At 54.2% G+C, this 25,320-nt stretch overlaps 2 protein-coding genes across 4 annotated transcripts in view; one reads left to right on the top strand and one right to left on the bottom strand.

Moving 5' to 3' along the window:
* Positions 1–1,935, top strand: part of PMM2 (phosphomannomutase 2) — a 33,860-nt gene extending 31,925 nt beyond the window's left edge. For both annotated transcript variants that reach the window (XM_074381629.1, XM_003928508.4), the window contains one exon: positions 27–1,935. In XM_074381629.1, coding sequence (XP_074237730.1) covers positions 27–125 — 99 coding nt within the window. In that variant the 3' untranslated portion in view covers positions 126–1,935. The remainder of the gene's footprint in view (positions 1–26) is intronic.
* A 4,306-nt stretch (positions 1,936–6,241) lies between these two features.
* Positions 6,242–22,414, bottom strand: CARHSP1 (calcium regulated heat stable protein 1). Of its 2 annotated transcripts, none has more exons than XM_039478122.2 (4): positions 22,325–22,414; positions 11,172–11,336; positions 10,455–10,577; positions 6,242–8,715 (listed from the first exon to the last, which is right to left on the bottom strand). In XM_039478122.2, the coding sequence occupies exons 2-4, from the start codon at positions 11,327–11,329 to the stop codon at positions 8,553–8,555; spliced, it is 444 nt and encodes a 147-aa protein (XP_039334056.1). In that variant the 5' UTR covers positions 11,330–11,336; positions 22,325–22,414; the 3' UTR covers positions 6,242–8,552. The 2 variants fall into 2 exon arrangements, with proteins under 2 accessions (XP_039334056.1, XP_039334055.1); XM_039478121.2 differs by lacking the exon at positions 22,325–22,414 and adding an exon at positions 21,564–21,782.
* Positions 22,415–25,320: the final 2,906 nt, after the last annotated feature.

The following is a 25,320-nucleotide window of genomic DNA, read 5'->3' as shown; positions in this document are numbered from 1 at the left end:
TTCATCTGCACTTGGTGTCTTTCCAGGGTGGCAATGACCATGAGATCTTCACAGACCCTAGGACCACGGGCCACTCCGTGACAGCGCCTGAGGACACACGCAGGATCTGCGAACAGCTCTTCTGATGCCGGAGCAGGAGTGGGGGGTTCCTGGCTGACAAGGCAGCGTGGGGCATTCGGTGGCCAGAGCCGAGGGCCCACCCACATGTTCTCACCTACCCACAGCCAGCCCAGCCAGGCTGTGTGCCCTGTGCCAGGAACATGCAGTCTGGACCTCCACCCCTGACCCGCCATGCCTCCACCTCCAGTGCCAGAAGCTTCCAGAAGGAAGGAGAAAAGATTTGTCAAGAATGGCTCAGAAGAATACCTCCCACAGAAGGTCTTCCCCACTGACCCCCAGTCCCCTAGTCTAACACCCACCTAATACATGCAATCACATAGTTTTGGGGAAATTTCCCCATCATCCTAGGACGATACAGGAAGAAAAAATGTGCCTGGACCCTCCCTCTCTTGGTTCTTTTGAAAACATAAACGGTTTTTTGGGTTTTTTTGAGACAGAGTCTCGCTCTGTCGCCTAGGCTGGAGTGCAGTGGTACAATCTTGACTCACTGCAGCCTCTGCCTCCCAGGTTCAAGTGATTCTGTCTCAGCCTCCCGAGTGGCTGGGATTACAGGTGTGCCACCACGTGCAGCTAATTTTCTTGTATTTTTGGTAGAGACAGGGTTTTACCATGTTGGCCAGGATGGTCTTGATCGCTTGACCTCATGATCTGCCCACCTCGGCCTCCCAAAGTGCTGGGATTGCAGGTGTGAGCCACTGTGCCTGGCCCTGAAGTGGTTTTAATGGACCCCTGCGTCAGCATGGGAAATGGAGATTTGGAACTGAGAAACAAGGACAGGCCAGCTGCAGTGACCCACCCCAGGATGAAGTTTATAAACACCTGCCGCCTGTGCGTTGCCTTGGTGGGGGCAGTGAGCAGGGCAGGGTGACGCCCAAGGACTAGGTGCACTTTCTTGTCCCATGTTTGAGGCTGAGGCCTGCTTGTCAGATAGCTGGCCAAGTGGCAGCAGACCCCAGGGAGTTTGCACCTCAGCTGGCCCGGATTTGGGCTGGCTCTGTACTCATTGCACTTGGAATAGCCAGGTTGCTTCTCTGTCTCTGAGATGGGAGGCAGTGGGAACCAGCAGCCCCGCTGGAGAACTGGCACTGGCAAAACAGTCCTTCCCCAGGGGGCCAGTTCTCACCCACGTCCAGAGAAACTAACATGGTATGTCAGACTTCACCAAAAGGACCTTCTGGTTGGCTCTGGCTGGCTTCCTAGAGGCCTTCGTCTTTAGTTTCCCAGGGATCGAGCGAGAGCCCAGCCAGGGAACCGGAAGAGGAGCTGCTCTTCTGTCTGCGCCCACCCAGGCCCTCACCCGGACTTGATGACCGAGGGGGTGAGTGCAGCTGCAGCCATGCCCGCGTCCCTCACTGTTTCTACCTTCTGCACCTTCTTCGTGAAACTGGAAGGATCCCAGGCCTCATCCAGAACACGGAAGAGAACTTTCCTAGGAATCGGCTCACGTGTCACCTTTCAGGATGTGGAACCCCTGGGACTCCATTGCTTGGTGCTGGGGCTGTGTGGCCTCCACTGGGCACTTGCCAACGTGAGTCTGGGGCCAGGGCTTCCACAGCTGCCGAGCACGCCCGCCCCCAGCCCACAGCCAGTTACTTTCATCACAGCTAAACCTGGTTCCCTCCATACCTTCCAGCCACTCGGGCCTGTAGCTGTCTGCACCCCAGATTTGGTGGGGTGAAAGCAGCTAGCTCCTCATCTTGGCAACGCCCAGGACACCGCCATCCAGTGGCATTGCCTTGTTGAACTTTGCAAATGATACTGTAATGACCTTTCAAAATGAATAGCAGCACATTAAAGTGATTTTATTGTTTCCTATTTCTCATTCTGATGATGTTTTCCTCCGATGTTTGCCGATTCTGGAAGGGAACCGCTGCCCCTCCAGATCTGAGAGCCACTTTTTGCTCTGGTTTTCTGTCACGGTGGGGGCCCCTCCGTCTGCAGAGTTGCAGGTTCCTGTTACTGACACAGAGACGACTCCTCTGCTGCTTTTCTGCCCATTGGGTGAGGGTCTGTCGTTCCTTACAGATTTTCTTCAAGTATTGCGTCAAAGCAAGACAGCTGAGTCTTACTCAAACTTGTTTTAACCGGACATGGAAGGTTGCTGCTGTGTCCCTGCCTGTGCAGTGCTGCCCTCAGGTGAGTACCCCGAGTCTGCCAGGCTGGGTGCTGATGCCCGGCAGAGGCGTGGGCCACCGTCTTGCCCCTGTTCCCACAGTGGCTGCTTCAGACCCTCCCCAGGCCCCTCAAGCCCCCCCTGCCCTGCCTGCCCCTCCCTCTGCAGTCAGAATTGACACTCCCCTCCCCCCTCAAAAGGACTTTGAACTAACCCCTTCCTTCCACTTTCTTGTCATCACGTTGCACCCCAGGCCGGCTTCCTGGGGGTTACTCCAGGGGCGTCTGCTTGCTAAATAACAGCTAACTGGCGCATGTGCAGCGCTTCCTGGTGCCTTCCACGTGTCTCCAGAGCAGCAGGTTCCACACCTGGCAAGTAAGAGCACACCTGCCAAGGCTCCAAGCCTAGATCTGCTGCTACTCACTGCTGCATGACTTACGGTAAGTTCATCTTCTCTTAAGTTTGTTCATCTGTCAAATGGGACAATCCTTATCACGTATGGCATTTGAAGCACTTCGAATAGTAATGTGAGCCATTACTAATTCAGTACCTCCCTTCCAACCCAGAACCTTATAAGGGGTTGGCAGGATAAAGACACTGTCACAAGCAATTTAAACACAGTAGGCAAGTTTTGAGACAGAGCAAAGCACAGAGGTTGCACCCAGGCCAGCCTACCGCTGTTGAAACTTACCATCCCCAGCACTGAAGAAGCTGACCCTGAGCTCAAGGTCACCCAGGGCTGAAGAAGCCTCAGGGGAAAGGCCTGGGTTGAACTTGAGCAGCCGGGTGAGTGCAGAGCAGGCCTCTGGCTCCCTGGAGGGAGAGGCTAGCCAGGAAGCTGAGCTTGAACCTGATCCTGAGGGAGGAGCCCAGAGCATGCTCTTGATGTGTCCACCTGTCATCCTGGAAGGTCTCTCCACCCACTTGAAGGGGAGTGCCCATAGGGGCCAGGAGAGGAACTGGTTGGGCAATTGGGCTGATGTTGCCGTAATCAGGACATATCCAGGCATACGTGGTTTTGAATCACTTCCTCTCTACCCCTCCCAAGTGTTCTGGGTCTGGGCCCCAGCAGGCCACCTCAGCCCAGACAGGCTCCTCCAACCCTAACCAGAGACAGTTGGGCCTTCAGATTCCCCTGCAACCTCCACGCTGCTCTCCACAACACCCGAAATTCAAGATCAGAGCTCTTTGTTCACCACCACCTTCACCCAAGGCTGGTTTCTCAAATGTCTTCCCAGTCCCACCTTGAGTTTTTGGGGGTTTTGTTTGGTTTTAGAGACAAAGAAGTTTCGTTGTTGTCGCCTGGGCTGGAGTGCAGTGATGCAATCTTGGCCCACTGCAACCTTCCCTTTCTGGGTTCCAGCAATTCTCCTGCCTCAGCCTCCCGAGTAGCTCAGATTATGTGCACCTGCCACCACCAATTTTTGTGTCTTTTGTAGAAATGGGGTCTCACCACATTGGCCAGGCTGCTATCAAAGTCCTGACCTCCGGTGATCCACCTGCCTAGGCCTCCCAAAGTGCTGAGCCACCATGCCCAGCCTTTATTTTTATTTATTTATTGATTGATTGATTGAGACAGTCTTGCTCTGTAACCCAGGCTGCAGTGCAGTGTGGTACGATCTCGGCTCACTGCAACCTCTGCTTCCCAGGTTAAAGTGATTCTCCTGCCTCAGCCTCCCACGTAGCTGGGAATACAGACCCATGCCAGCCACCACACCCAGCTAATTTTTGTATGTTTAGTAGAAATGGAGTTTTACCATGTTGGCCAGGCTGGTCTTGAACTCCTGACCTCAAGTGATTCACCCACCTTGGCCTCACAAAGTGCTGGGATTACAGGCCAGAGCCACTGTGCCCATCCCCCACCTTCAGCTTTTGCCAAACCCTTCCTTGTGCCACCCATGTAGTACACCATATAGTAAGTTGGCAAGTTTCTGTTTTGAGCTAAGTGCCTACTTTAGCCTCTCCCTAAACAGGTTTGATGGGCTGGTTATAATTTTATACTTTTTCCCAGTGCGCCTTGGAAATCATTGTATAATACTGGCAAGAAAAATGTCCATCTTACTCATTGCGGTGGCTCATGTGGGTGATCCCAGCACTTTGGGAGGCCGAGGTGGGCAGATCATTCGATCAAGACCATCTTGGTTACATGGTGAAACCCCGTTTCTACTAAAACTACACAAAATTAGCCAGGCATGGTGGTGGGTGCCTATAGTTTCAACTACTTGGGAGGCTGAGGCAGGAGGATCGATGCTGCAGATGGGATGGGACAGGACTGGATGGGGGAAGGGAAGGGGGAAGGCGGAAGGGAAGGGAGGTGGGGGGGGGAGGGAAGGCGGAAGGGAAGGGAAGGGAAGTTGGAAGGAAAAGGAAGGAAAGGCAAGAAGGGAAGATAGAGAAGTGACGTGAAGGCAAAAGGAATGGGGAGGGAAAGCAGAAGGGAAGGCGGAAGGGGAGGGGGAGGGGCAGGGGAAGGAGAAGAAAGGGAGATTCGGGCACAAAGTGGATTGAAAAGATGTCCAAGGGCCGGGCGCGGTGGCTCAAGCCTGTAATCCCAGCACTTTGGGAGGCCGAGGCGGGTGGATCACAAGGTCAAGAGATCGAGACCATCCTGGTCAACATGGTGAAACTCCGTCTCTACTAAAAATACAAAAACAATTAGCTGGGCATGGTGGCGCGTGCCTGTAATCCCAGCTACTCAGGAGGCTGAGGCAGGGGAATTGCCTGAACCCAGGAGGCGGAGGTTGTGGTGAGCCGAGATCGCGCCATTGCACTCCAGCCTGGGTAACAAGAGCGAAACTCTGTCTCAAAAAAAAAAATGTCCAGCCTTGGACTGTCCCTGGGACCTCAAGCCTCTTGTTTCCAAGTCCATAGCAGGGAAGAATGGTTTGTGGTTGGTGCAGTGGAAATGAGCGTCAGAAGGTGGGGAGGTGTGAGAACCCCCATTCTTGGTTTCCAGAGCAGATTGGCCTGGGCCACACTATGGGGGGCATTGTGCTCTGCTGGGAAGGTTTCGTTCTGGCCAGTGTGTCCCAAGGGTGATTTTGGGTGGTGTAGAGATGGACATTTTTCCTTTGAGATGTAGTCTCGATGTCACCCAGGCTGGAGTAGAGTGGTGCCATCTCAGCTCACTGCAACCCGCTGCCTCGGGTTCAAGTGATTTTCTCAAGTAGCTGGGACCACAGGCTAAGCCATCATTCCCAGGTAACTGTGTATTTTTGATAGAGACCCGGTTTTGCCATGATGCCCGGCTGGTCTCAAACTCCTGAGCTCAGGCCATCCACCGCCTCAGCCTCTCAAAATGCTGGGATTACAGGCGTAAACCACTGTGCCCAACCTAGCAAACATCCATCAAATGTCTGTAACAGCGGCCAAGCACAGTGGCTCACACCTGTACTCCCAGCATTGTGGAAGGCAGAGGCAAAAGGATGGGCCGAGTCCAGTTCAAGACCAGCTTGGAGAATGTATCAAGATGCTATATGCAAAAAATTTAACTATTACCCAGACATGGTGGCATATACCTGTAGTCCCAGCTACTCAAGAGGCTGAAGGAGGACCACTGGAGCCCATGAGGTAAAGGCTACAGGGTGACAAATCGAGACCTTGTCTCAAAAAAAAAAAAAAAAAAAAAAAAGCACCTGTATAGCAGGAGTGAGCCAGATACTGTGGACAGTCTGCACCCCAAGACCGGTCCCCATTTCTCACAGGTGTGCAGTGGGAATGAGGTGTAAGTCACACAACATCCTAAAAGCTTCAACAGGGCACTGGACAGCTGCTGACCAGATCAGTGGCATTTTCTGTTGCCAGGAAGCTGCATTCTCCTTCCTGTTAAACTTTCTTATGCTAGAGAATGGTGATTAAAGAAAAACCGATGATCCCATCTTCTTATTCACCACCCCCTAAAAAAAGACTGCCAAGTGTGTCAGCCTTGCCTGAGGGAGACATCCTTACCTGACAACTTAAAGGAAAAGCTCCTTAGTGAGCCACCCTCCACACAGAAACATGCACAACTTTGCACAAAACAACTTTGCACTTTATTGGGAGAAAGATGGCCAGTGGGAGGAAAGATGAGGATTCAGGAATCCTCGATTCTAGTTCTTGGTCGGGCAGAAACACCCTCCATCCCTCCCAGAGCCTCCAGGATCTTCACCTTCTGTAATCTGGTGTCGCGTCCCCTCCAGTTCTGACATCCAGCAGTTCTAGAATACCTAGTATTTAAAGAGCTGTGGCCATACAGGAAGAACAGAGCAAGAGCCGCTGGCAAAGGATTCTGCCAAGAGAGAATCCAAAGGTCACCCCTGAATAGCAGAACGCAATCCCCCAGCTCACTGCTGGCCAGAGCCTGCCAGAGCGCCAGCATACAGGGTAACAGTGCCGCCCACCACTGTGCCAAGGTGAGGATGCAGCGGGAGAGAGGCCTGGGGCAGTAAAGGAGCCCTTGCGGGTCTTGGTTTTAGAAGTGTGGCTGTACCAGCAGATGGGCCCTCAGGAAGCCACCAGGGAACAATTCACGGCTGGAGAGAAAAAGGCCACCTTTGACCCAGCAGAAGGCAGAGACAGGAGAGGAGAGTGAGAACCTAGAAGGGGTACCACGGGCGAAGAAAACACTGCCCAGGACCTCACTGCGATGGGAGCTGGCTGTTTATCACACTCTCACAACCAACATGCAGATTTGCCTGTTTTAAAACAACTTTCCACCCCTTTCAAAGGCAGCAGTTCCTAGGCTGCAAGGACAAACCGCAGCAGAGCTGCTAAGTGCCTCAAGCCGTTCCTGCTTCCAGCATCAAACCATCCTCCCTCTTTTCTGACAGTTACTGTCTGCCCAAAAGCCATTCTTTAAAACAGGTTTGCTTCCATGTGTTGACAAGTGGATTCTTGATGACATACAGGCCATGTATTTCAAAATGTAATGCCTAGCTATTTCTACTTTCAGATCATGACTAAAGCCAAACCAAAACCACAGCAGAGAAAATCTAAGGATTTGTTTACCAGAAATACCTACAAAGAAGTTTGCAGGCCAGGTGCGTGGCTCCCGTCTATAATCCCAGCACTTTGGGAGGCTGAGACGGGCAGATCACCTCAGCAGGAGTTGGAGACCAGCCTGGCCAACATGGGGAAACCCCATCTCTGGTAAGAACAGAAACATTAACTGGGCTTGGTGGCACACACACCTGTAATCCCAGCTACTCGGGAGGCTGAGGCAGAAGAATCACTGGAACCCAGGAGGCAGAGGTTATAGTGAGCCGAGATCGCACCACTGCACTCCAGCCTGGGCGACAGAGTGGGACTCTGTCCCCACACACAAAAAGTTAGCAATGTCGGCAGCAAGGTGCAAACAGAGCAGGCTCTGGGTAAAAGCTTTAGTTATGAAAAAATACAAAATAAATCCCTAAGCATTTCTTAACACCAGTTTTAGAGAACCGCCCCCCTCTCCCCCCGCCCCCACCAACTTCTCAGCTTCGCCATTCTGTCAGGAGGTAAGCTACCTAGTCTTTTCTGCATGTATCGGGAGAAAGTTTTTAAAGAGCCTGCCCTCTCCAAAAGCCCTTCCCACCACCCCCACCCCGCCACAGTAATGACAGGGGTTGTGAAATGGCTGTTAAGTGATGGTCACGTCACCAGAAGGCAGATGAAAAGGTCAGGCACTGTTACGGGTTCACCTTTCCTGTACCAGCCTGCTGTGCCCAGGGGTGGGAGTGCTGGGGGAAACTGTCTTCCCCAGACAGCCAGCTATGTACGCCAACTCCTACTGCAAAGGCACCTAAAGGCAAAATCTGTCCAATCCAGAGCCCCCCCTATTTTCCCACCTGCTTAAAGACAGCTCCCCTAGTACCAACCAAGCCAAGAATTAGACTGCTTTGCCTGGTGCAAGGGGAACTTGTGTGGAAATTCACCTTGGGGAAGTCACATGGGGTCCATGTCAGCTCCTAGTGGGCCAAATATGGGGATTTGGAGCCTGCAGCTCCAGGAGTAAGAGGGATGCTGTGGGTTGAGCCCACGTGTCTGAGCAGCTGGAGAAACACCCTACTACTCCCTGGGCTGGGGTTGGAACCTCCATGCAGCCACCAGTGGGGGCACCTCTACTTTTTAAATGCTTTTAATTCTCTTCAGGTGGTGAGAGGTTGTTGCGATGGTCAGAGGCTGTGCTGGTGGCCGGGAGCACCTCATGCCTGCCCCACACACCCCTTCCTCCAGGAGATACTTGAAAGGGCCCATGCCCCCGCAAAGCCCCATGTCGTGTGGAAGAATGTCATCTCCAGGGTCTGCTGCCTCCTCCCCACAAAGTCTCCCACAGGCACAGAAGGGGTGCTTCCAGCGTCTTCTAGGAGCTGACGACGTGTCCGGACCAAGTCTCATGCTTGGTGCCCGGTGCCAGGTGGGTGATGACGACCTCCACAGCCTGCAGCTTCTCATTCTTGGGTGGGATGGAGCACATCTTATAGGTGACCTCGTCGCCTTCCACTGGGACATACTCCCCTTCCACACTACCATAGCACAACAAAAGCAGTCAGTGCTCACACTAGGAAAAGGCTCATGGACTACACACCCAAGACACTAGCACCCTTCTGGTCATAGGGCCACCAAAGCGGGCATCATCTGACCACTGGAAAACCCTTTCCTAAGAACTGCCCCTCCACCACAGGGAGCTGCCAGACTGTCCCCAGCCTCTGTCCTAGCCAAGGAGGCCCTGGGACTTTGGATACTGGCACTGAAAGAGCTCAGTCACCTGTGGGAGGGAGCCTGGCCTTGTGAATGGAGAGTAGACACAGCCGGTCCAAGCCAGAGAGAAATGAGGCCATGGTGGTGAGGCTTTTTTTTTTTTTTTTTTTGAGACAGTCTTGCTCTGTGGCCCAGGCTGGAGTGCAGTGGCATGATGTCAGCTCACTGCAACCTACACCTCTCAGGTTCAAGGGATTCTCCTGCTTCAGTCTCCCGAGTAGCTGGGATTACAGAAGCTCACCACCAGGCCTGGCTAATTTTTGTATTTTTACTAGAGACGGGGTTTCACCATGTTGGCCAGGCTGGTCTCAAACTCCTGACCTCAAGTGATCTGCCCACTGCGGCTTCCTAAAGTGCTGCAATTGCAAGCGTGAGCCACGACACCCGGCCTCCCAGTGAGCCTTCAAGAAGGTCCCCTGGGTGCTTGAAGCTAGTTCCTGAAGGGGCCTCTCTCCCTTTGACCACCCCCAGGAAGGTTCTCTTACTTTCTAGGGGACATGAGTCACCATCTCACATGAGACTGGCATCTTGATGTCCCCTTGATTAAGAATGGGAGTGTGGAAGGAAAATCCCCTTCAGACTGAAAATGCCAGGGCCAGCCAGCTCCCCCAGTAACTGGTTTGTTTTGATTCAAGAATCATATGGTAAACAGAGTTTCCCTCTGATTTAGTCACCAGGGAGCTCAGAAATAAATCAGCAACGCACTTTTAGCAGCAGAACCCAGACATCACAGCATTTCCAGCCCTCTTATTTGCCCCGACCTCTATGTTTTCCTTACTGATTCAAAATCCTTTCTGGGAAGCAGCAGTATGGAAATACATTTACACATCAATGCATGCATTCATATGTGAAATGCATCGCCTGGCACTTTTCTCCTGCCTGCCCGCCCATGTGATATGTACTGGGCAATTTGCAGCTCTGCTGTGCAGAGTACTCTGTCTGCCCCTGCCTGAAGTAAAAGCCTTGGGGACGCTGGGTGACTTCCAACCCAGCCCTAGGATGTGCGCGTCCCACCCCAGGCTCTCCAGGGGCTTCCAGATAGGAAGGAAAGACAAAGGACATCACTGAGCGGGCCGCAGGAGAAAAGGGGCCCACCCCGGACTTCCTTCCCTGTCCACTTCCCCAAGTGAGGGCAGGTAGCTGGCCTGCTCCCCAGGCCAAAAAGGGTTCCCCATTGGCCAGATACCCTGGGCACTCGAACTCACCCCAGTAGTCCTTGCTGCTTGCATACACACACCATGCACAGCTGCTACCACCCTGTCTCCCACAAGCATGGCTGGGCACCCCCAGATCCATGACGGAACACACACAAAACCTTACACGCCCAGGCACAATCGCAAGTACTCTGTCACCCACAGCCTCATGCACACCTGTCACCACCCTGTCTCCCACAGGCCTGCCATCTGTCCTCACACCCAGCATGGTCACATACCACCGCCACAAAGCCAAGGAAGCGCCGCGCCCCCCCGCCCAGCCAGGCCACCCAGACCCACCGCCAACTCACTCAGAGATGTGCAGGAAGATGTCAGGGCCGCCGTCAGCTGGGGTAATGAAGCCATGGCCCTTGGATCTGCAGAAACATTTGCAGACTCCTTTGTAGACGGGGCCTTGTGAAGCCCGCACGGTCCTGACAGAGAAGAGGGTAGGGTGAGGGGTCCCAAAAGCACTCCACGACAGCCACCAGCTCCCCTGGACACACGATACTCATTCCAGCCCCTGCCAGCAGCTGTTCCCCAGGAAGCCCTGTCCAGTCACACAGGCTGAGAGTTGTGCAATCTCAGACCTGTTACCCACCTGGAAAGAGGGAGTTGAACTAAAAGATAACTGAGCATCCCTCCAAAAGCTAATGATTAATTACTTATAACAGGAACCTCCTCCACTCAAAGGGCCGAAGACCAGCATCTGCCAGGCATCATGTGGGTCCTTTGCAGCCCTGGCACTGTGCTCATTTTGCAGCTGCATAATTCAGTCTCACAGGGAAAGAGACTGTCATGTATGGTTAAAGACCAGTGATTCTGACCCCAGCAGCTGCCCACCCATTGTCACTCCCAACTCGTGGCAGGTTCTTGTGGGCTGGGCAGTACCCTGAATTTGGAAGGCACCGTCCCAGTTTCTCACCAGTCCAGCCCCAGGTCTGCCTATTTAACAGCCCGGGACACCGAGTTCCAAAAATGGCCAGAAACCCATCTGAGAAAGCATCCCCAGCCAGCTCTAGACTCACGCTGAGAAGGTCCTTGTCCGGCGAGTGGGCAGTGGGCTCGGGACCACGTTGCCTCGCAGAGGGGATGGTGAGCGCTCGCGGGTCCGAGGGGTGTCCAGCAGCCCAACTGAAGCCTGATGGGTAGGGGGCTGTGGTGGGGGGGGAGGCTCAGATGACATGGCTGACCTGGAAAGAGATGAAGCTCTCAGCGACTCCTGCCTTGCAAGGTAGGGGCCCAGTGCTTACCCCCGTGTCCAGGTCTGAGAGTCCAGTATCTGAGGCCCGTTCCTCTCAGCCACCTCAGCACCACTGTCACCTTGTCTGGAAGGAAGCCTGGGGGGGTCAGGTGCCTCCTCTGGGCTCCTGAAGCAGCCATGAGCCCCCCTCGATCATAGCTCTTCATGAAAATGCCACATCCTCCCCCATGACCAGGATGGCATCTGTCCCCAGGACAAGGCATGGAGCCTGGCACACTTGGGGCACATAGTGAATATTCGTGGGAAGGACGGAGGCAGGCCAGGACGATGAGCAGAAAACCCAAAGCCAGGAGCCAGGCACAGTGGCTGCAATCCCAGCACTTTGGGGGGCTGAGTGGGGAGGATCACTTGGAGTTGGAGACCAGCCTGGCCAACATGGTGAAACCTCATGTCTAATACAAATAGAAAAATTAGCTGGGCATGGTGGCGGGCACCTATAATCCCAGCTACTTGGAGACTGAGACATGAGAATCACTTGCACTCAGGAGGCAGAGGCTGCAGTGAGCTGAGATCGCACCACTGCACTCCAGCCGGGGCAATAGAGCAAGACTCTGTCTCAAAAAGAAAAAACCAAAAGCCAGGGAGATTTTTTTTTTTTAAACGGAGTCTCCCACTGTTGCCAGGTTGGAATGCAGTGGTGCGATCTCGGCTCACTGCAACCTCCACTTCCCGGTTCCAGCGATTCTCTTGCCTCATCCTCCGGAGTAGCTGGGATTACAGGCACATGACACTTTAATGCCAACCACCTAGAGCCAAACTCAGCCACTTCACAGACGCACCCTGATGCTATGCGCCAGACACCACAGGGAAGCAGGGCCGAAAACATGACCCTCAGGCAGCATCCATCTCTAGGAAACTGCAAAACACATCACAGAGAGCTCAGATGCCACATTTGGATCCCTGAAGAGCTGTCACAAGCCTGCACCCAGGACAGGGGAACCTGGCAGGGGAGCCCAAACGACCCAAAGGGGCAGCATCCACCTCCAGGAAATGGCAAAACATCACAGAGAGCTCAGATGCCACATCTGAATCCCTGAAGAGCTGTCACAAGCCTGCACCCAGGACAGGGGAACCTGGTGGAGGGGCCCAAACGACCCAAAGGGAAAGGGAGAATTTCCAAAGCTGCATCCTTCTCCATCAGGCCCAGTAAATTTCCACGCAGCCCAGGTCGCCGCCGCTGTTAATGAAATCAAATCCCTCTGTGACTCCTAGTATGCACCCAAACACGGGGTAAGACCCGACTAGAGGAAGGGCATTCCTTAGCTGCTGCTGTGCTTTTGACAATTTTTCAAAAGCAGAGCACTCACTGTACACATTAACACTGAATACAAAAGTATCGGCTCTAACTCCGGCTCAGCTTGAGGTTCAGAGAAAAGCAACTGCTCGGCAGTTGGAGGCCCTTGGGTAAGTCCTTTCCCCTTTCTGGACTCAGTCTCCACATCTAGAAAGTGGGGCAGCTGGGTGGGCACCAACACAGGGCCGGTGATGGGGGCACAAGATATATTAGGGAGGAGCCTAACTCAGGACACCACCCAATACCACAGAGCCAAAAGCCAGGAGGGACAACAGCAGCCCAGGAGGGGTTTGACTCAGGTCCCACAGGGTTTTCAAATTTGGATTTGAAGTATGGGGCAGGAGCAGTGGCTCAGTAATCCCAGCACTTGGGGAGGCTGAGGTCAGAAGTTTGAAACCAGCCTGGCCAACATGGCAAAAACTCAGCTCTATTAAAAATAAAAAAAATAACCCAGGCCTGGTGGTGCACTCCCGTAATCCCAGCTACTCCAAAGGCTAAAGCTGAAGAATCACTTAGAACCTGGGAGCGAGGGTTGCAGTAAGCTGAGATCATGCCCCTGCACTCCAGCCGAGGTGACAGAAACTCCATCTCAAAAAAAAAAAACAAACAAACCCTGGCTGGAGTGTAGTGACATCACCACAATTCACTGTAGCCTCCACCTCCATCCTTTTTTTTTTTTTTTTTTTTTTTTAATTTACAGAGACAGCATAGCTATGTTGCCCAGGCTGATCTCAAACTCCTGGGCTCAAGGGATCCTACCACCTCTTCCTCCCCAATTGCTAGGATTACAGGCATGAACCGGCATGCCCAGCCTGAACTATCTTTTAAACCTCCCAGCACTTTTCCTCAAAAGCCAGGTTTCCAGCTACTCATGGAAAGAAGTGAAGCTCTGGTAACCTTCAACCTCAATTTGGCACCCAGGTGCCCTCATTTATAGGAGTATTCGAGCTACATCACCCAGAAATGCCCCACTGCCACCTTCAACCATAGCCACCCAAGAACCAGGCCCGAGTACTTAGAGGTAAAGGGCTGCCCTCTCCCTGAAAGAATAAAAGGCTCTCCCCCTACATTTCTCCACCTTCCCCTGTGGAGACTCAGTTCTATAGGGCTGGGAAGGGGATGGCTGGCTGGCCTCCTGGAGGAAGTGGCATCCTACCTCCTGTCCCTTCTCTCAGCTGCAGCCGTGGCCAGGGAGGACCCTGAGTCCAGGGAGCCCCCACCGCAAAAAGGCCCCAGCTGCTGACCTGGGAGTCAGGGCCCCCACATGACCCACCAACAGAGGTCATAGTGTCCTAGAATGTTCACTGCCCAGAGTTCCGGGAAGAGGGGAGGGCCCTGTCCAGGCCTCCCAGGACAGCAGACGGGACAGTGCCCTGGTGACTCTTATGGTGAGAGGCACTGCCCTGCCTTGTTCTATCCAAAGTCACCCTCTCTCCTGCAGTCAAGCAAAGCTGAGTTGTTTTTTTTGTTTTGTTTTGTTTTTGAGGTGGAGTCTCACTCTGTCACCCAGGCTGGAGTGCAATGGTACAATCTTGGCTCACTGCAGCTTCCGCCTTCTGGGTTCAGGCAGTTCTCCTGCCTCAGCCTCCCAAGCAGCTAGGGTTACAGGCAACTGCCACCATGCCCTGCTAAGAAAGCATAGCTAACTTCTAATCCTACCTCTTGCCTGCTGTGTGGTCTTGGGCAAAGTTAGTTAATCTCTCTGGGCCTCAGTTGCCACATCTGTAAAATGGCAGTTATAATAGTCCCCACACTTCATGCCATCAAGCTGAAGTGAAAGCAAAATAATAAAAGCACTGGGCACACCATCCGCCCAGGTCCAGTGAGCAGTAATTGTCAGCCATGACTGTTGTTATCACTGTCATCATAAAGTCACTCAACAGACACTTGCCCAATACCACACCCTGTTCAAGGCCCTAGAGACAAAGAGCTGAACTTGAAGCCAGAGAACAAACAGATAAATAAACATAAACCAGATCATTACAGATCCCAAAAGGGCCGTAAAGAAACAAAAGGGGACAAGGGAAAAGGGTGGGAGTACACACGCTAATCAGGGTGCCGGCGGGACTTTGAACAAGAAAGGCGCAGCCATTTGAAAAATGGAGGGATGCTGTCACAGGTATGGGGGAACAGCCTGTGCAAAGGCCCTGAGGTTGCCAAGGGCCTGGGTGGGATTGAGGCCAGCAGAGAAACCACGTGGTGGGAGGGGGACTAGGAACAGGAGACAGGAGGCAGGAGAGGTGGTGGAAAAGGCAGGGCCGACTCAGGAATCATGGTGCATCATCATCATCATTGTCACCGTCGTCATCCTCCTACTGTCTTCCATTTGTCACCCCCATTTGCCTGTCTGCACACCCCTAATCATGCTCATCTTCCCCTGTGTGAATGGCACCGACCCAAAATGGGGGCACCCTTCTTTCTCCACCCCAGACCCTCAACACCCCAGGTGCACCCCATGCTTCAGAGATGCCAATGGAAGCCCATGGCCTGAAGGGATTAGGAGTCTGAGGGCAGCGCAGGGTCTAAGTCCCAAGGGCCCAGCACAGACGCTGGCACAGCGCACAGTCTCGATACAGTCCAGGAATGACCCAAAGGCTGGGCATGGTGGCCCAGCACTTTGGGAGGCAGAGGTGGGTGATCACAAGATCAGGTGATGGAGACCATCCTGGCTAATGCAGTGAAACCCCATCTCTCTTAAAAATACAAAAAATTAGCCAGGCATGGTGGCACACAACTGTAGTACCAGCTACTTGGGAGTCTGGGGCAGGACAATCCTTTGAACCCAGGAGGCAGAGGTTGCAGTGAACCAAGATCACGCCACTGCACTCCAGCCTGGGCAACAGAGACTACGTCTCAGAAAAAAAAAAAAAAAGAAAAAAAAAGGCTGGATCTCACTGTCACCCAGGCTGGAGTGCAGTGACGAAATCATGGCTCACTGAAGCCTCTCAACCTACTGGGCTCAGGTGATCTGCCCACCCCAGCCTCCCGGGTAGTGGGACTACAGGCAGGTGCCACCACACCCAGCTCTGTTTTTGTATTTTTTCGCAGAGACAGGGTTTCGTCATGTTACCTGGGCTGGTCGAGAGCTCCTGGGCTCAAGTGATCGGCCTACCTCAGCCTCCCAAAGAGCTGGAATTACAGACGTGAACCACGACACCCAGCCTCCAACGCTCATTCTTAGCCAACGTTAGGATGCAAAGCCCCAGCTGGCCACAACTGCATTGGTGTGTGCTCAGCACCGTGCCCAACCCAGCAGTTGGTAGCTATATTCCTCCTCACCTGACAGTAGAAGAAACTGAGGCACAGGGAGCAGATGTGACTGGGGCGGGGCCTCCTGGGAGACCCAGGAGCTTTATCCAGCCTCTCATGGCCCATCTGGGTTGGAGAGCAGCTGGGGTGGCCAGAGCAGGCCTGGCCAAGGGCCACCTAACTACCCAGAAGGCCCAGCAAAGAGGAGTGAATGGCCTCAGTGCAGGGGAGGGCCGGGCAAAGTCCAGCTGGAAAAAAAATAGCTGGGGGTGGGTAGCCAAGCACCCAGAAGCCAGCTCTGAGGCCCTGGCCGGCCGCTGCTGTGTCCCCTCCACAATACACACATAGATGAAGATGGGGACACACAGCAGCCCCAGCCCCGCCCACCAGCACATCCCAGCTTCCAGCCAGCGACTGCTCTCCCAGCAACACCAGGCATGGCCTTGTAGTGTCTGCAGGAGAAGGCAGGGCCCACCCTCTGTGACTAGCCTTCAGCTCCCCACAGCTGGGGAAGGAAAGAAGCTGCAAACAGACCTGCCTCTCAAGCCAGCTGGAAGCTCAGGGCCAGACCAGGGATGAGACTCGGGCCTGCAACTAACTTGGACCAAATGTCACGTCCAAGGCACATCATGACTGCCAAGCTGTGTGTACATGTGTGCTTGTGTGTGCACATGTACATAGCTGTGTGTATGCACATGTGTGTATATGTGAGCTACATGTGTATGTTCCCACACCTGGCTGTCCCTGCGTCTGAGCGCACACACACGTGTCTGCATCACAAACTTGTTGCTGTCTGTACGCACAGGCCCATGGACCAGGGGAACCTCCCTCACCTCACACACTGGGCACTGTGCTGCCATAGAGGACCCTGAACACTGCCACATCCTAGTCAACCAACAGATGGGGGAGTGGAACAGACCATTACTACCACCACCCCAGTGTCCTGGGGCCAGCCTGCTTACTACTTAAAACACTTCACACAGCTCAGCTCATTCCATCCCCATTTCACTAATGGGAGGACAAGACAGAGACACAGAGTCAAGTAACTTGCCCAGGGTCGCCCAGCGAATGAAAACTGGTGAAATACACAGTATGTCAGACAGCGGAAATGCTACAGAGAAAAAGCCAGCAGGGGAAGGGTGAGGTGCCCAGCTGGCCATGCACCCCCTTCCCCAGTCAGCCCCCAGGCTCCGATGAGTGCCCAGCCAAAGGAGGAAGCCACTCCCACCCTGACTGCCCCAGGGACGGGTGTGTCAGCAGGGAGAAGGGGGCCTCGGCCCAAAATAGCCTGGGAATTTTCCATAGGCTCTGCAGCTCCTCCTGGAAGGTTCTGGAGCTCAGCTGGGCACCAAGACTCTGGCTTTCCCAGCTCATGCTCAGCCTACCCCCATATCTGGAGACTTAGGACTCAATCATGCAGCACCCCTGTTGCCCACTTCCCAGTGTCCTGCCCTCCTGGCCTGAAAGCCCACCACCCACATCAACAGGGATTAAGCAGCCAGGAGCTTACTGCAAGGAGGGCTTTAGCAGTGCCATCAGCCATTTGTACTCTGGTGAGAAGGAGCCCCAAGGAACAGCACTATCAGCCACTTACACTCTAGTGAGAGGGAGCTCACTGAAGGAGACTCCATTCATTTTTCTGTGAGACAGTCTCACTCTGTTGCCCAGGATGGAGTGCAGTGGCACGATCTTGGCTCAATGCACCCCCACCCCCCGCCAGGTTCAAGCGATTCTCCTGCCTTAGCCTCCCAGTAGCTGGGACTACAGGCACACCCAACTAATTTTTGTATTTTTAGTAGAGGCGGGGTTTCACCATGTTGGCCAAGCTGGTCTGGAACTCCTGACCTCAGATAATCCACCAGTTTCAGCCTCCCAAAGTGCTGGGATTACAGGCATGAACCATCACACCCAGCCAGAGACTCCATTCTTGACAGCTTCAGCCCTTTATTGAAGACAGGACGATAGAAGGCAGGGGGTAAGAGTTCAGTTCAAGTCAGACACCTCATTCTTGGCAAAGCAAGAACCTCTCCAAGCCTGCTCTGCAAAAGGAGGGTGTCTTGAGCCTTCCATGGGATGCTGACTGGGGAGTGTCAGGGCCAGGCATCATGTTGAGACAGCTTCCAGCCCAGGACAAGACCACTGCTGGCAGGCGTCGGGGGTGGATACTGGATATGGGGGTGGATATGGGGACGAGGCAAGCTGTGCTTTCATACACCCTACAGCCACTGTGCGCAGATTCAGCAACACACCCTGTTGGGGGTTTACAAACATCAGCTACATGCATCTAAACATCAACCCAACAGGGGAGGCACTTTTAGCATCCCCATTTTCCAGATGAGGAAACTAAGGCACAGAAGTCTAAGCCAGTGCTTCTACTTCTTTAGTGCGGTCAGGAATCTCTGGGGATCCTGTTCAAAGGCATATTGCAATTCAGTAGGTGTGGGGTGGGGCCTAAGATTCCTCCTTTTTTTTTTTTTGACATGGAGTCTCACTCTGTCAACCAGGCTGGAGTGCAGTGGTGTCATCTCAGCTCACTGCAACCTCTGCCTCAAAGGTCCAAGTGATTCCCCTGCCTCAGCCTCCCCAGTAGCTGGGACTACAGGCATATGCCAATACGCCCAGCTAATTTTTTGTATTTTTAGTAGAGATGGGGTTTCCCGGTGTGAGCTAGGATGGTCTCAATATCCTGACCACGTGATCCACCCACCTTGGCCTCCCAAAGTGCTGGGATTATAGGCGTGAGCCACCACACCTGGCCCTTTTTTCTTTTTTCGGTGGCCCTTTTTTCTTTTTTCGGTGGCCGTTTTTTCTTTTTTCGGTGGCGGGGACAGGGTCTTGCTTTGTCACCCAGGCTAGAGTTCAGTGGTGGTGCAATCATGGCTCACTATACCTCAATCTCCTGGCTCAAGGGATCCTCTCAACGGCCTCCCAAGTTAAGTAGCTGGGACTACAGGAGTGTACTGCCATACCCAGTTAATTTTTTTTTTTTTTTTTTTTTTTTTTTTTGAGACGGAGTGTCGCTCTTGTTACCCAGGCTGGAGTACAATGGCGCAATCTCGGCTCACCGCAACCTCCGCCTCCTGGGTTCAGGCAATTCTGCCTCAGCCTCCTGGGTAGCTGGGATTACAGGCATGCGCCACCATGCCCAGCTAATTTTTTGTATTTTTAGTAGAGACGGGGTTTCACCATGTTGACCAGGATGGTCTCGATCTCTTGACCTCGTGATCCACCCGCCTCGGCCTCCCAAAGTGCTGGGATTACAGGCTTGAGCCAGCGTGCCCGGCCCAATTTTTTTTATGTTTTGTAGAGACAAGGTCTCACTATGTTGTCCAGGCTGGTCTCAACCTCTCAGGCTCAAGCAATCCTCCCACTTCAGCCTCTAAAAGTACTGGGATCACTGGCTCAAGATTCTACACTTCTAAGGAGCTCCCAGCAAGGCAGCTGTCCCCAGCCCAGGGAACACAGCCGTAGGCCGGCTGTACTAGCCCATCTCACAGCCCAAGGCTTATGAGTGCAAGAAGTGGAAGGGAAATTGGACAGGAGCCGGGATGAAGCACTACAAGAGTAACAAAGTTACCTTAGTGCACCTGGGTTCCTCCTCTGTAAACAGGCACAGACACTGAGTTTTTACCCATCCCTGTCCCCAGCGCAGCTGAGCCCTTGCCTGGCAGAACTGCGGGCACGTGGGTCGAGAGGCGGAGCGTGTCAGCTGAGCCCAAATACAAGGGTCCCTAGTAGCGACAGAGACCAAGAACGAGCCAGAGATTGACGCAGCAGCGTCGAGCTGGCCTAGCCACATTCCCCTCTATTGTTCCTGGGAGAGCCGGGGTCTGGCAAGCGAGGAGCAGAGAGAGAGGTGGGGGAGGGACAGGAAGGGGTGGAGGTTGGAGAGTTCAGGGGGAGGGACGGGAGGCAAAGGGGAGGGGGCCGCGAGGCCCGTGCCAGCCCTCCGCAGGCCAAGGACCCAAGGCCAGCAGCACCAGCCACAGGGAAGTGCAAACAGGCCGGCGGGGAGGGTGCAGCCCGGCGCCCCCTCCCAGGCCCAGGCCAGCTGGGAATAGCTCTTCCGTCCTCAGGAGCTTCCGAGTGCTGGGAAGAGGCCGGAAACCCGCCGAGTATACCGGGAACCCAAAGGAACGTCCCAGACTGCAGCTGCCTCTGCTCTCATTAACACCCCTGGAAGGCCTCCACCGGTCGGACGACCCCGCCCAGCAGGGAGACAGTCACCCCACCGCCACCAGCCACCTGGGACCCTGCTCCTGCCCCAGCTCTCAGCCTGGACTGCCCCTCCCGAGGGAAGAAGCCCAAGCCCTCCTTCTCACCAAGAACCCCACTCTACACTCTTCCCCCATTCAATCTTTCCATCCTTCCCTCCATTCTCGGGGGGCTTGGGCTCACACCTGAGATTCAGCCCTAACTGCTCCCCACTCCCTCTGCGACCCCTGCCAAGCAACTGGACCGGCCCACGTCTGAGTTTCCTCATCTGTTAAAGGGGACAGGAACGGTGCTGCGTCGCAGAAGTTGTGCAGATGGTGCCACGACAATGCCAGGCCCACGGTGGGCTCAGTCAACAATAGTTGTGCGGCTGACGGTGGGACTGTCAGACCTGGACCATCTGAAATCCCCTTCCCTCCCAATCCTGCCCCTGCTGATGGAACGGAAACCAAATGCGCTGACTTTGCCACTCCGAGGAACAAAGACCGCTCCCCCACCTAGGGGACCCGCCGTCAACCACCCTCAACCCCACCCCAGGGCCCCACGCACGGCCTAGCTCAGCTCATTCGAATTCCAAAGCATCTACTCTGAGCCGGGATCTGCGACTCTTTCTTGCCCTGGAGGGACCAGTAAGGAGAACCCACGGTCATCAACGAGGCCACCCAGGGAGTGCGGAGGGCGGTAGGACCGCAAGTCCAGAGGAGCGCCAAAGGCCCGGAGAGAGGGAGGACAGAGGCAGAGAGCGGCTGGACAAGGTAATGGCCGAAGATAACAGGAAACCCTGCTGAGACGTCGGGACTTAGACGACAATGGCATTTCAGTGGACAATTTTCAGCGGCGGCGGGGGAGGTGGGGGGTTGATCTGAGCGGATTGGTTTTACAAGTTCCCTCTGGCTTCAGCATGGGAAGCAGACAAGACTGGGCACACAGAGAGACTGAGAAATATCAAAACAGCAAGTTAAAAAAACATAGTGGCGCCGGGCGCGAGGGCTCACGCCTGTAATTCCAACACAACATTTTGGCAGGCCGAGGCGGGCGGATCACGAGGTCAAGAAATCGAGACCATCCTGGCCAACAGGGTGAAACCCCGTCTCTACAAAAAACACAAAAATTAGCCAGGCGTGGCTGCGCGCCCCTGTAGTCCCAGCTACTCGGGAGGCTGAGGCAAGAGAATCGCTTGAACCCGGGAGGCGGAGGCTGCAGGGAGCTGAGATACTGCACTCCAGCCTGGCGACAGAGCGAGGCTCCGTCTCAAAAAAAAAAAAAAAAAAACCTTGTCTAGCCGCCTCCTTTTATTCTCACACACCCGCTTACGTCAGGAAAAGTCAGAGCCCCAGGATGCCGACTGGGACACTGAGGCTCCAAGACGCCTTCTGTTTTGCAGTGCGATTTCCCTACCTGCCCGGAGCGGGACGTCTCCGCCTCCCCAGCACACACATCCACTCCAACCCCAAAAAACCGTAGGGCCGGAGGCTTCCTTTTCAAAAATCAAAAAAAGAACGTGACATTTCCGGCCTGCAAACCTGGGCCGCGGGCGGAAAGGGGGCATGTGGGCGCGGGTGAAGTTTCTCTCCAGCGCCGAGGCCCCCCCCACCCGCGCGCAAACACCCGGAGCGAGCGCGCCCGGCGGCTCCTCCTCCCGCGGAAGCGGCTAATCGCGCGGCGCCAGGACGGCTCCCCACCTCCCCCGCCGGGCCTGGCCGCCGTCCCAACCTCGAGCCACAGCTGCGGCGCGGCCAGGCCCGGCGGGATTGGCTCCGCTTCCCGCGTGCCGCGCCCCCCGCGCCCCGCCCCTACGCCTCGCCCACCGCCCCGCGAGTCCCCCGTCCACGGCTCCTGCCCGCGGGCAAAAGCGGCGGGGAGGGCGGGGAGAGCCCCCCCAGCGCGCAGAGAACAGGTGGCCCGGCGGGAAGCGCTACCCGCCGTCCGCCGCGAATCCCTCCAGGGGCTGCCACACCCACCCCTCGCCCTGAGGAGGAGCAAGCCGCGTTCCCCAAACAAGCCCAGAGAAACCCAGCCCGGAGCCGCCCGCCGCTGCCGTGCTAGAAGACCCTGCAGGCTGCGGGACGACAGAGGAGGCCGAGACTCCAGCCCTGCGGCTCCTCGAGCCGGGGGCGCCCACCACGCCCCTCCCGGAGTCCCCGAGAAGAGCTCCCTACCTCGAGAACCGCTCTGCTCCGCCGGCCGCTTCGCTCGGACTGGGAGCGCGGGGCAGCGAAGGGGGCGGGGCCCGCGGGCCCGGGCGGGGCGCCGAGGCCCCGCCCCCAGGAGCTCCCGGCCAATGGAGCTGCAGGAGGGAACCCAGGAAAGCAGGGGCGGGGCGGGGCGGGGCGGGCGGGAGTGGAGCGGACGGGACCTTTGTGTCCGCGCCGGCGACTGGCGGGAGCGCAGGGCGCAGGTCTCGGGCGGGGCGGGTTTGGGCTGCACCCACCGGCGGAAAACGCCCCTGAAAGCTGGTGGAATTGGGTCCCTCCGCCCGTGCACTTCCTTCCCGTCACTACGCGAGCCAGGTGCAACCTCCACCTGCCTCTGGCTTCGGAAGCCGGATAAGCCCGGGGTGCGTCACTTTTAGCATAAAGGAGATGAAGGAATGAAAAGAAAGAAGAAAACAAGCAGAAAACAGGAAGAAAAAGGAAAGAAAACATGCGCGCACGCGCACGCGCACACACACACACACACACACACACCAGGAAAACGAGTTTTTTCCCGTTGGGATGTTGGGTTTTTTCTCTTTTCTTGTTTCATTTCCAGCCTTCCTTGAGTCCTCTGTTTTTGGCGGTAAATGATGTTACTTCTGTTTTACAGGAGAGGAAACTGAGGCACAGAGAGGAGACAGCCAGTTTCCGTATCAAAAAAATAAATAATAATTAATACGTGATTCACTTGGGCTGGGCGTGGCGGCTCACACCTGGAATCCCAACACTTTGGGAAGCCCAGGCAGGAGGATCTCTTAAGCCTAGGAGTTCAACACCAGCCTGGACAACAGAGTAGGACCCCTTCTCTACAAAAATACATTTTTTAAATTAGCCAGGAGTAGTAGCACCCACTTGTAGTCCCAGCTCCTGGGGAGGCTGAGGTGGGAGGATCCCTTGAGCCCTTGAGATCGAGGCTGCAGTGATCTGTGATTGTGCCACTGCACTCCAGCCTGGGCAACAGAGTAAACTTTATAGCAGTATTGCTCATAATAGCCAAAAGGTAGAAACAACTCAAAAGTCCATCAAGTGATGAAAGAGTAAACAAAATGTTGTGTATCTATCTACACAGTAGACAAATACTCGGTGGTCAACAGGAGTGAAATCTTGATGCATACCACAACACAGAGGAACCTTAAAAACATGCTAAGAAATCAGAAACAAAAGGCCTCACGTTGTGGATTCCATCTGTATAAAATGTCACGAATAGGGCCTGGCACGGTGGCTCACACCTGTAATCCCAGTACTTTGGGAGGCCGAGGCGGGTGGATCACCTAAGGCCAGGAATTCGAGACCAGTTTGGCTTACATGGTGAAATTCCCGTTCTACTAAAAATACAGAAAATTAGCCGGGCATGGTGGTGTGTACCTACAATCCCAGCTACCTGGAAGGTAGAGGCAGGAGAATCGCTTGAACCCAAGAGGCAGAGGTTGCGGTGAGCCAAGATTGCTCCAATGCACTCCAGCTTAGGCAACAAGAGGGAAACTCTGTCTCAAAGAAAAAAAAAATGTCTTGAATAGGCAAATCCCTAGAGATAGGAAGTAGGTTAGGGGTTGCTAGAGGCTGGGGGTGCCTCTAGAGGGTGGGGGTAGACGGTTGATACTTTTTTTTTTTTTTTTTTTTGAGACGGAGTTTCGCTCTTGTTACCCAGGCTGGAGTGCAATGGCGCGATCTCGGCTCACCGCAACCTCCGCCTCCTGGGTTCAAGCAATTCTCCTGCCTCAGCCTCCTGAGTAGCTGGGATTACAGGCATGTGCCACCATGCCCAGCTAATTTTTTGTATTTTTAGTAGAGACGGGGTTTCACCATGTTGACCAGGATGGTCTCGATCTCTCGACCTCGTGATCCACCCGCCTCGGCCTCCCAAAGTGCTGGGATTACAGGCTTGAGCCACCGCGCCCGGCCGACGGTTGATACTTAAAGGGTACAGGGGTTTTTCTTGAAATGATGAAATGTGCTACAATTGATGGTGGTGATAGTTTAACAAGTCTGTGAATATACGAAAAAGCATTGAATTGTGTGATTTCAATGGGCGAATTGTATGTTGTGTGAATTATGACTCAGTTAAGCCATTTATTAAAAAGTCAAGGCTAGGCAGGGCGTGGCGGCTCATGCCTGTAATCCCAGCACTTTGGAAGCCGGAGTCAGGCAGATAATGAGGTCAGGATTACAAGACCAGCTTGGCCAACATAGTGAAACCCCATCTCTACTAAAAATACAAAAATTAGCAGAGCATGATGCCTGTAGTCCCAGCTAGTTGGGAGGCTGAGGCAGGAGAATTGCTTGAACTCAGGAGGTGGAAGTTGCGGTGAGCCAAGATCATGCCACTGCACTCCCACCTGGATGATAGTGAGTCCCTGTCTCAAAAAAAAAAAAAAAAAAAAAAATTAAAAATTAATTTTAAAAAAATTTAATTGTTGGGCTGGGCATGGTGGCTCACACCTGGCAGGAGGTAGGAGGATCTCTTAAGTTCAGGAGTTCAAGACCAGCATGGACAATAGAGTAGGACCTCTTCTCTACAAAAAAAAAAAAAAATTTTTTTTTTAATTAGCCAGGAGTAGTAGCACCCACCTGTAGTCCCAGCTCCTGGGGAGGCTGAGGTGGGAGGATCCCTTGAGCCCAGGAGATCGAGGCTGCAGTGATCCGTGATTGTGCCACTGCACTCCAGCTTGGGTGACAAAGTAAGGTTTATTGCAGTATTACTCCTAATAACCAAAAGGTAGAAACAGCTCAGATGTCCATCAAGTGATGAGAAGATAAACAAAATGTTGTGTATCTATACAGTTGACAACTGTTCAGTTGTCAACAGGAATGAAATCTTGATGCCTGCCACAACACAGAGGAACCTTGAAAACATGCTGGCCGGGCACGGTGGCTCAAGCCTGTAATCCCAGCACTTTGGGAGGCTGAGGCAGGTGGATCACGAGGTCAAGAGATCGAGACCATCCTGGTCAACATGGTGA

Source organism: Saimiri boliviensis, chromosome 12, assembly GCF_048565385.1.
Source record: "Saimiri boliviensis isolate mSaiBol1 chromosome 12, mSaiBol1.pri, whole genome shotgun sequence".
In the NCBI taxonomy this organism is placed as follows: Eukaryota; Metazoa; Chordata; class Mammalia; order Primates; family Cebidae; genus Saimiri; species Saimiri boliviensis.
The sequence above is the reverse complement of the archived record's forward strand: the minus strand, read 5'-3'. Positions and strand labels throughout refer to the sequence as shown.